This window comes from Lacerta agilis, chromosome 12 (assembly GCF_009819535.1).
Source record: "Lacerta agilis isolate rLacAgi1 chromosome 12, rLacAgi1.pri, whole genome shotgun sequence".
NCBI classification, from domain to species: Eukaryota; Metazoa; Chordata; class Lepidosauria; order Squamata; family Lacertidae; genus Lacerta; species Lacerta agilis.
The window spans coordinates 55,985,111-55,995,650 of record NC_046323.1 but is presented as its reverse complement, the minus strand read 5'-3'; the positions used below and the strand labels follow the sequence as shown (position 1 = coordinate 55,995,650).

The following is a 10,540-nucleotide window of genomic DNA, read 5'->3' as shown; positions in this document are numbered from 1 at the left end:
CCCTCCCAGTTCTACGCTTCGCCCCGGCCTTAGACGGCGCGGTCGGGATGGTCCCCTTGACCCGCTTCTGGGGGCACCTCGTGGGGTGGGGGGCTGCCGTCTTCCTTGCTGTCCAGGCGCCCATCCTCCCTCCCAGCTCTGCCCGAAGCCCTTGATTCAGACGGCGCGACCGGGCGCGCCGTTTCCTCGCTGCCCCTTGGGGGTCGCCCTGCGGGGTGGGTGCTGCTGTCTTCCTTGTTGGACAGGCGCGCAATGGTGACTTCTCCTTCCTTCCTCCCTCCCAGGTTTGCGCTTAGCCCCGGCCCTTGACGGCGCGTCCGGGAAGGCGCCCCGCTGCCCCTGCCGCCGAGCTCGCCGCTCCATGGTCGCGGAGCCCCGGCTGCCCCGTCCGGGCGCCCGCCGCCGGCCATGCGCGTGGCCACGGTGCTGGCGGTGCTGCGCCCGGCGCTGCCGCTGCTGCTGGGTCTGTCGCTGGGCTGCAGCCTGAGCCTGCTGCGCGTCTCGTGGATCCAGGGCGACGCCGGAGACTCTTGCGCCGACGCGGCCGGAGGAGCCGCGCTCGGCCATGGGCGGCAGCCCGACGGAGAGGGTCTGCCGGGGGATGGCGGAGGAGGAGGAGCGGGGCCGGGCAGGAAGGAGGGCGAGGAGTCGCAGGAGGAGTTCAAGCCCCGCATCGTGCCTTACTACAGGGACCCCAGCAAGCCCTACAAGAAGGTGCTCAGGTAAGGCGCTCACCTGGAGGGGGCAAACCTCCTCCCCCTCCCCAGAGCTGGGTTCCAGGGGCTTTGGGGAGGGGGACTGTCGTGCCAGAGGTAAGGAGGGCTTTTGCCAACAGTCCCTCTGGCTTTGGGGGAAGCAAAGAATCTCAGGAGAGAACTAGGAATCTAGATAGACTGCCTCTGTACTTGGAGGCTCCATAAGATGGGTCTGCCTGCTGGATCAGGCCAATGGTCCCTTTAATCCAGCATCCATTTCTCATGGGGTTCAATCAGATGCCTATTATGGGAAGCCTGCAAGCAGGATTTGAACACAGGAGCACCTGCTCTCTCGCACTGAAGGCAGAGCATAACCATCCTGGCTAAGAGCCCTCCATGGCCCTTTCTCCTCCGCCATGAATTCGTCCAATCTTCTTTTAAAGTCATCCAGGTTGGTGGCCATCCCTGCCTCCTGTGGCTGGGAGTTCCGCAGTTTAACTCTGTGTTGCGTGAACAAATTCTTCTTTTTCTTTTTCTCTATCCCGAGTATTCCAGCATTCTGCTTCATAGGATTTCCATGAGTTCTAGTGTCATGAGACTAAGGAGGAAAACTTTTTCTTTCCTACTTTCCCCACGCCATGCATGATTTCCTAACCTTCGGTCAGGTCTTTCCTTTGGTGTGCTCCCTGTGCGCTGGGGACAACCCCGCTTGGGTGCTGCTGCTGCTGCTCCCCACATTGCAGGAGGGAGTGGAGGCAGGGAGAGCATGGCTCAGCTGCAGTGAGCTGGTGGTGGCCTTCCCCGGGAGAACGGGCTGAGTGCCCCATGCACCCTGATCCAGGGGCTGCTGCTGCTGCTGCGATGCAGATCTGTGGGTAGGGAGGAGCGTTCACGCTCACAAGGAGCTTTCCCTCTTTTTGTCTGCGCCCCAAGGAACCTGCGGTGTGTGAGGGCCCAGGAGCAGCGTTGTAAGTCTTCCCCCGAGTTGCGTTAGCTCAGGCTCCCAGCAGCACCCAGAGAAGTCTCTTGCCCCGTTGGTGGTCAGCGGGCAAGGAGCAGCACCTCGGCCAGAAACGCGGGACCCCTCAGCGCACTCCAGGCCGATATCAACGGGGCTTTTCTTCTTTAAGTTCTCAAAGCTCCTAACCGAGCTCAAGGAAGGTGGTCCTCTGAACTGTTGTTGTTCAGTCGTTCAGTCGTGTCCGACTCTTCGTGACCCCATGGACCAGAGCACGCCAGGCACGCCTATCTTTCACTGCCTCTCGCAGTTTGGCCAAACTCATGTTAGTAGCTTCGAGAACACTGTCCAACCATCTCATCCTCTGTCGTCCCCTTCTCCTTGTGCCCTCCATCTTTCCCAACATCAGGGTCTTTTCTAGGGAGTCTTCTCTTCTCATGAGGTGGCCAAAGTACTGGAGCCTCAACTTCAGGATCTGTCCTTCTAGTGAGCATTCAGGGCCGATTTCTTTGAGAATGGATAGGTTTGATCTTCTTGCAGTCCATGGGACTCTCAAGAGTCTCCTCCAGCACCATAATTCAAAAGCATCAATTCTACGGCGATCAGCCTTCTTTATGGTCCAGCTCTCACTTCCGTACATTACTACTGGGAAGACCATAGCTTTAACTATACGGACCTTTGTCGGCAAGGTGATGTCTTTGCTTTTTAAGATGCTGTCTAGGTTTGTCCTCTGAACTAGCCAGATGCTTAACTGAGAATCAAGCACAATCAGTCCGTCATCTGAAAAAGAAGACTTTATAGAGTCCAGAAATGGCAACTAGGCATTCTGTTTGGGCGACTGTAACTCTGGTTTAAGTGCCTAGCTTATATATCTTGAGTGTCTAACACTGAAAGGATCCCCCTCCTGCACTGACAAGCTCTGCTCCTCCCTGGTGTCCAAGAAAGCGCAGGATACTGAGGAGAGCCAAACAGAGGTTAGAGGTACCCAGGCACAGTTGGAGGCTGCTTGGGAAACATCCAGGAGGGGAGGAGCCATGGGGGGGGGGAGGCAGGGCCCTTCGGTCATAGCAGCTGCTCCATAGTGGCAAGACCTACAGGGGAGGGTTGCTGAGACCACTAGGCTGAGTCTACAGTGGTACCTTGGTTCTCGAACGTAATCAGTTCCGGAAACAATAGCCGACAGCTGCATCGGATGATCAGCTTCCCAAAAACGCTTGAAAACCGTAAGACTTACTTCCAGGTTTTCAGTGTTTGGGAGCTGATTTGTTCATCAGCTGCCTTTTGAGAACCAAGGTCTGGCTAAGTACTTAATTCGTTCTGGAGGTCCGTTCTTACCTGAAACTGTTCTTATCCTGAAGCACCACTTTAGCTAATGGGACCTCCTGCCGCCAGAGCACAATTTCTGTTCTTATCCTGAAGCAAAGTTCTTAACCTGAAGCATTATTTCTGGGTTAGCGGAGTCTGTAACCTGAAGCATCTGTAACCAGAGGTACCACTGTATTTTGTTTCCTTGAATAAAGAGTTAACACTTTATAGGGAGGTTTTTAATGTGTGATGCTTCACTGTGCTTTTATAATTTGCTGGAAGCTGCCCTGAGTGGCTGGGGCAACCCAGTCAGATGGGCAGCGGGTAAATGTGTTGTTGTTGTTGTTGTTGTTGTTGTTGTTGTTGTTGTCATCGTTGTTACCTTCACTGGCACTGGAGATTTGCTTCCTTTCTTGCTGACCTGCACCTGACTCCAGCCCTGACAATATCTCTGTGTTGCATTGCATCATATCACAGTTTCAAGTGCCTTTTTAAGTTCTCTCGCTTTCCACCTGAGACAAAAACCTCTCCTCCTCCTTCTCTTCCTCCTCCTCCATGCACAGGACGCGCTACATCCAGACGGAGCTGGGCTTCCGCGAGCGGCTCTTTGTGGCCGTGCTGACCTCCAAGGCCACCCTCGGCACCCTGGCCGTGGCCGTCAACAAGACGGCGGCCCACCACTTCCCCCACCTCCTCTACTTCACGGGGCTGCGGGGGGCCAAGGTGCCCCACGGCCTGGCGCTGGTGTCGCACGGGGACGAGCGGCCCGTGTGGCTCATGTACGAGACGGTGCGCTACGTCCACCAGCACTTCGGGGGCGACTTCGACTGGTTCTTCGTCATGCAGGACGACACCTACGTCCAGCCGGAGCGGCTCAAGGCGCTGGTGGCCCACCTGAGCATCCACCAGGACGTCTACCTGGGCCGGGCGGAGGAGTTCATTGGGGGGGACGAGCAGGCGCGCTATTGCCACGGCGGCTTCGGCTACCTGCTCTCCCGAAGCCTCCTCCTCAAGCTGCACCCCCACCTGGACAGCTGCCGCAACGAGATCCTCAGCCTGCGGCCGGACGAGTGGCTGGGCCGCTGCCTCGCAGACTTCCTGGGGACCAGCTGCACCTCCCAGCACCAGGTGGGCAGGCGGGAGTCCACGGGGCTAGAGGCAAGAGTCCCATAGGGCCAAGGGGCTGGGAGATGGGGCATGGAGGGAGGCAGGCAGGCAGGCAGGAGTCCCACAGGGCCAAGGCTGGGAGATGAAGCCAGGCAGGAGTCCCACAGGGTGAAGAGACCGGGAGATGAGGCCAGGCAGACAGGACTCCCACAGGCCAATAGGCTAGGAGATGGAGCAAGGCAGGCAGTCAGGCAGGAGCCCCACAGAGCCAGAGGCTGCTCCAGGGAAGCCAGTGCCCTCTTTATGCGGGACATCTGAGCGAATGATGGGCTCGCTCAGCCTCCTACTTGCTACTTCTGTCTCTCTGGATTTTTTAGAATCCTAGAGTTGGAAGAGACCCCGAGGGCCATCCAGTCCAACCCCCTGCCAAGCAGGACCCTCTGGCCCCACAGATGCCCTTAAAACCCTCTTCCGTGGCCCCACAGATACCCTTAAAACCCTCTTCCGTGGTGCTGCAGTGTTCAGAACTGGGCAGCAGAGCCTGGAATCATAGAATCATAGAATCCTAGAGTTGGAACAGACCACCAGGGCCATCCAGTCCAACCCCCTGCCAAGCAGGAAACACCATCAAAGCATTCCTGACAGATGGCTGTCAAGCCTCCGCTTAAAGACCTCCAAAGAAGGAGACTCCACCACACTCCTTGGCAGCAAATTCCACTGTCAGGAAGTTCTTCCTAATGTTTAGGTGGAATCTTCTTTCTTGTAGTTTGAATCCATTGCCCCGTGTCCGCTTCTCTGGAGCAGCAGAAAACAACCTTTCACCCTCCTCTATATGACCCCTTAACCTTCTCTTCTCCAGGCTAAACATACTCAGCTCCCTAAGCCGTTCCTCATAAGGCATCGTTTCCAGGCCTTTGACCATTTCGGTTGCCCTCCTCTGGACCCCTTCCAGCTTTTAATATCTGGGGAGGCAGTTAGGGGGACTTGGGAGAGAGGGGTTGGTTAAGGCAGTCCTTGCCTGCTTCAAAGAGGCCTGCGCTTGCCAAATAGCCCCATAGCAGTGGCTTGCTTGGACTTAGGGGACAACGCCGAGTCCCAAGGCAAATTTCCACATTCTGATAAGTTTAAGTTGGGGGGGAGAGAAAAGCAGGGAAGGGTTTGTGCAGAAGAGCAAAGGGAGCCGGTTGGTCATTGCCTTTGTCCGGCTCTCCCTGCCCTGTGGCCGCAGGGAGCATGTCGGGAGATTGGAGCCTGGAGGCGAGTTCAAATTCCTACTCAGTGAGAACACAGGCTAGTAGACTTTAGGTCTCATGTTCTCAGCTTAACCTGCTTCTCAGGGTGGTTGTGATGAGGATTAAGCACCTGCGCCACACCTGCTTTTGGGGATGGAAGAAGAGGCAGCTGATTAAGTCTTTGATTCAAATACTTCTGCAGAGAAGGACCAGGAGACCATCATTCCCTCCCTCCCTCTCTCTTAGGGTCAGAATTACCTGTCCTATGAACTGGCCAAGAATGCGGACCCAGAGAAGGAGGAGGGAGAAGAATTTTGGGGAGCAATTGCCGTGCACCCCGTCACGGAGCCCACCCTCATGTACCGCCTGCATAAGAGGTTCAGCAGAATGAAGCTGGAGCAGACCTACCAAGAGATAGAGGAGCTGCAGGTAAAGAGGAGAGAGAGCCCCCCCACACACCCCCAGTCTCTCTCACTGCTGGTGGTGGGGAGGATGGAGGCCGCTGGGTGCTGGTCTCAGGCAGGGAGGGTGGAGGGTGGGGAGCAGCTTTGGGTCACCTTCCGGCAAGGCAGGGAGGGGTCCCCGGCATCCTGGGATTTCTAAGGCAGGGTCACTTCCACAGAAGCAAAGGGGGAGACATCAGAGGTTCCAAGCGCCCCTGATTCTCAGGGGGTCCCTGGCGGTGGCTGCAAAGTCACCCACTGCTGTCCTTTTGCTCACGGTTCTCTCTCCACAGCACCTGGTGGAACGGAAAGTCTGTTGTTGTTGTTGTTTTGGTTCAGACTACAAAGGAGCTGCTGGGCAGGATCAGACCCTGCAAGCTCTACCTTCTTCACCAGTAGGGACAGCCGGAGGCTTCTGGGTGCTCACAAGTGGGGGTGGGGTGCATGAAGGGGATTCGGGGTGCCTGCAGCAGCTGCTGGGCCCAGGCTGGGAGTGTGGGGTTGGTGGCTGAGAGCCTGAAGTCCTTGCAGCTCGGCTTCATTCTGGGATTGCCTGCAGGCAACACTCTGCTGGCTAGTTTGGGCCAATTCCCTGCTGCCCCTCCTGCAAAAGGGCTGAGGGGTGAGGAACTGGCTGGCCTGCCCTGCTGCTGCCCAGGAAAGACCTGCAGGCTCTTCTCTCCCCCCCCCCCCCCCGGCATCCAGTGCAGTTGCAGGGAGAGCCATTAGTTGCCCTCCTGACTGAGGAGAGCCTTGGGGGGGTTTCTGGGCTCTGCCTCAGACGCACCCCCTGGGAGCAGAGCACGAACCGGATGAGTCCATTTGGCTCCGCTCAGGGCACCTTCCCTCCCCCCCAGCCCCCACCCACTTTGGCTGCTGAAGTGTTTTTTTAAAAATATATATATATATATATTGACTTTTTCAAAACATCAACAAAAATACATACAACAAACAAATACAAATACAACTATTACAAACAAACTACAAAAAACTATTACAAACTACAAAAATGAAAAACAAAAAACCCCATTCATTAAAAGCTAATTCTTCCCTTAACATTGTAAAATGACTTCCTCCCGTCTGCCCTTCCTGCGTTCATTGTCATTCATCTTTAGTAATTTCTTTACATTATGCAAACCTTATTTTTTCAAAAAATCCTATCTATTTCTTTAACTATAATCTTAATTCATTATTTCCCATTTCTTTAACACTTAACATAATTCTAAATCTGCAGTCTAACTTTCCCTCCCAAGTTCCTTCTACATTTCAATCTTACTATACGTTTTTAAATACAATTTAAATTTCTTCCATTCTTCTCCCACCGCGTCGTCCCTCTGGTCACGAAGCTTCCCGGTCATCTCAGCAAGTTCCATATAGTCCATCATTTTCATCTGCCATTCTTCAGTCATTGGTAGTTCCTCTGTCTTCCAGTTTTTAGCTATTATGGCATAGATAAATACAGTTCTATCACATTTTGGGGGCTGCTGAAGTGTATTGATAGAATCACAGAACTGCAGAGTTGGACAGGACCCCGAGGGTCATCCAGTCCGCCCCCTTTCAGTGCCAGGAGCCACAGCTCCAGAATCCCTGGCAGGTGCCCCCCCCCAACCTCTGCTTTTGTTGTTGTTCAGTCGTGTCCGACTCTTCGTGACCCCATGGACCAGAGCACGCCAGGCACGCCTATCCTTCACTGCCTCCCGCAGTTTGGCCAAACTCATGTTAGTAGCTTCGAGAACACTGTCCAACCATCTCATCCTCTGTCGTCCCCTTCTCCTTGTGCCCTCCATCTTCCCCAACATCAGGGTCTTTTCCAGGGAGTCTTTTCTTCTCATGAGGTGGCCAAAGTACTGGAGCCTCAAACTTCAGGATCTGTCCTTCTAGTGAGCACTCAGGGCTGATTTCCTTGAGAATGGATAGGTTTGATCTTCTTGCAGTCCATGGGACTCTCAAGAGTCTCCTCCAGCACCATAATTCAAAAGCATCAATTCTTCGGCGATCAGCCTTCTTTATGGTCCAGCTCTCACTTCCATACATTACTACTGGGAAAACCATAGCTTTAACTATACGGACCTTTGTCGGCAAGGTGATGTCTTTGCTTTTTAAGATGCTGTCTAGGTTTGTCATTGCTTTTCTCCCAAGAAGCAGGCGTCTTCTAATTTCGTGACTGCTGTCACCATCTGCAGTGATCATGGAACCCAAGAAAGTGAAATCTCTCACTGCCTCCATTTCTTCCCCTTCTATTTGCCAGGAGGTGATGGGACCAGTGGCCATAATCTTAGTTTTTTTATGTTGAGCTTCAGACCATATTTTGCGCTCTCCTCTTTCACCCTCTTTAAAAGGTTCTTTAATTCCTCCAACCTCTGCTTAGGGATCTCCAATGAAGGAGAGTCATCACATGTTGGGCCTGGGGGGCTGGAGACCACCGGGTGGGTCGTGGGTCAAGCCAGCAGTAGTGGCACCTCTCAGAGTTGGAGTTAACTCTTCATTAGCAAGACCACAATGAGTTTCAGGCCTAATGAACCAGCAGTTCATCCCCAGCAGGTCCTGCCCCCATGAATTTCATTTCAATTCACTTTTTGTTTGTATACCGCCTTTAGATATTACTATGCACAAGGCGGTTTACAAGCTGAAGGAACAACAAAATAGACAGCAAATATCATACACGTAATAACAATGTGATCCAAAGCATAAAAGTCACAATAATTTAAATCAGTTACCAAGACCGAAAGTCCCTGGCTTCCCACAGCCAGTCTCCTTCTCTCCAGGGCTTTTTCCAGACAACTAGAGACTGTGCCTGCGTGCAGCCTACTGCTGCCCGCCCATTTCAGCCCTCTTCTGGTTCTGGGGGACGAGGTGGGGAGGGAGTGTGTTGCAGCAGAAGGAGGAGACACCCTGTGCTTCTTCACCAGCCTCAGCCTCAGCCTCTGATTCTGTACTTCCCTCTGCCACAGACTCCCCCTGCTCACTAAGCCCTGTTCCCTCTTCAGCTTCCCACACCTTCTCCTCCCCATCTTCTCCCTCTGACCCCAACTGCTTCAGTCCATGACACACCAGGGCTTGTAGATTCCTCCAGCATCCTTTGTTTCGGGCTGAGGGATACTTTTTGGAAACCCCCTTTCCCAGCCCCTGTCACGGGGTGGTCTAGCTGTGCAGCACGGGAGAAGGGCGGGGGACGTCTTAACAGGGGCTCTCCCCCTCTCTCCCCGGCAGGCTCAGATCCGCAACCTGACAGCGCTGATGCCGTCGGGGGAGGCGGAGCTGTCGTGGCCTGTCGGGGTCAGCGCCCCCTTCTCCCCCAAGACCCGCTTCGAGGTGATTGGCTGGGACTACTTCACGGAGCAGCACCTCTTCTCCTGCCCCGACGGGGCCCCCAAGTGCGAGCTGCAGGGGGCCAGCAAGGCGGACGTGGGCGACATCCTGCAGGCGGCGCTGGAGCAGCTGAACCGGCGCTACCAGCCGCAGCTGCGCTTCCGCAAGCGCCGGCTGCTCAACGGCTACCGCCGCTTCGACCCCACGCGGGGGATGGAGTACCAGCTGGAGCTGCTGCTGGAGGCCGTCACCCAGAAGGGCCACAGCCACCTCCTCTCCAAGCGCGTGCAGCTCCTGCGCCCGCTCAGCCAGGTGGAGATCATCCCCATGCCCTACGTCACGGAGGCCACCCGCCTGCAGCTGGTGCTGCCCCTCACCGTGCAGGAGCTGGACTTCCTGGGCGGCTTCCTGGACGCCTTCGCCACCAACGCCCTGGACGCCAGGGACAACTCCCGCCTGACGCTGCTCTTCGTCTACGACCCTTACGACGCCCAGCGCGTGGGGCAGGTGGACGTCTTTGCTGGGGCCAAGGCCATGGTGGCGGAGCTGGAGAGGCGCTACTCGGACGTCAAGATTCCCTGGATCAGCGTCAAGACAGAGGTCCCCTCCCAGGTCAAGCTGATGGACATCGTCTCCAAGAAGCACCCCGTGGACACCCTCTTCTTCCTGGCCAGCGTCTGGACGGAGGTCAATGCCGAAGTCCTCAACCGCTGCCGCATGAACGCCATCAGCAACTGGCAGGTCTTCTTCCCCGTCCACTTCCAGGAGTTCAACCCAGCGCTGGCCTTCCGCGGGGGCGAGCAGGCGGCCGGCGGCGCTTCGGCCGCCTCCGACTTCCCTCGGGACGGGCGCTTCGACCGGCAGGCCTTCTCGGAGGCCTGCTTCTACAACGCGGACTACATGGCGGCCCGGGCAAGGCTGGCGTCCGACGTGCTGGACCGCGAGGAGGCTCTGGAGGGCCTGGAGGCCTTTGACGTCTTCCTGCGCTACTCGGAGCTGCACGTCTTCCGGGCAGCGGAGCCGGGGCTGGCGCAGAAGTACGTCTTGCGGGGCTGCAACCCCCGCCTGAGCGAGGAGCTCTACCACCGCTGCGTCCTCAGCAACCTGCAAGGACTCGCCTCCCGATCCCACCTGGCCATGGCACTCTTTGAGCAGGAGCAGGCCAACAGCACCTGACGGGGGGTGAGGGGGGGGAGCAAGGAGGGAGGCTGCTGTGCTTGGCAGCAGAAAAGAGGACCCAATGACCCAATTTTTACAAAAAAATACACAAGAAAACCAATTAAACGTTTCCTTGCTGCTGCAATTGCCCTGCCTGTGTCACCTGGGTCTTTCCTTCTGTTTGTGTGTTGGGGGGGGGGGGAACCAGAGAGAACTTAGAACAGGGGTAGGCAACCTAAGGCACGTGGGCCGGTTATGGCCCAATCACCTTCTCAATCTGGCCCATGGACGGTCCGGGAATCAGCATGTTTTTACATGAGTAGAATGTGTCCT

General features: G+C 55.8%; 1 protein-coding gene across 1 annotated transcript; it reads left to right on the top strand.

The window, feature by feature from the left end:
• Positions 1–350: 350 nt before the first annotated feature.
• CHPF2 (chondroitin polymerizing factor 2) lies at positions 351–10,255 on the top strand. The gene is made up of 4 exons (XM_033165537.1): positions 351–722; positions 3,522–4,086; positions 5,544–5,726; positions 8,951–10,255. The coding sequence occupies exons 1-4, from the start codon at positions 409–411 to the stop codon at positions 10,223–10,225; spliced, it is 2,337 nt and encodes a 778-aa protein (XP_033021428.1). The 5' UTR covers positions 351–408; the 3' UTR covers positions 10,226–10,255.
• The last annotated feature ends 285 nt before the right edge of the window (positions 10,256–10,540 follow it).

What these genes read in the sequence shown, in the direction of transcription:
- CHPF2 (XM_033165537.1), top strand. Translation starts at nt 409, where the DNA reads ATGCGCGTGGCCACGGTGCTGGCGGTGCTGCGCCCGGCGCTGCCGCTG. An exon ending in CCCTACAAGAAGGTGCTCAG is followed by an intron (nt 723 to 3,521) that starts GTAAGGCGCTCA and finishes CTCCATGCACAG; the next exon opens with GACGCGCTACATCCAGACGG. An exon ending in GCTGCACCTCCCAGCACCAG is followed by an intron (nt 4,087 to 5,543) that starts GTGGGCAGGCGG and finishes CCTCTCTCTTAG; the next exon opens with GGTCAGAATTACCTGTCCTA.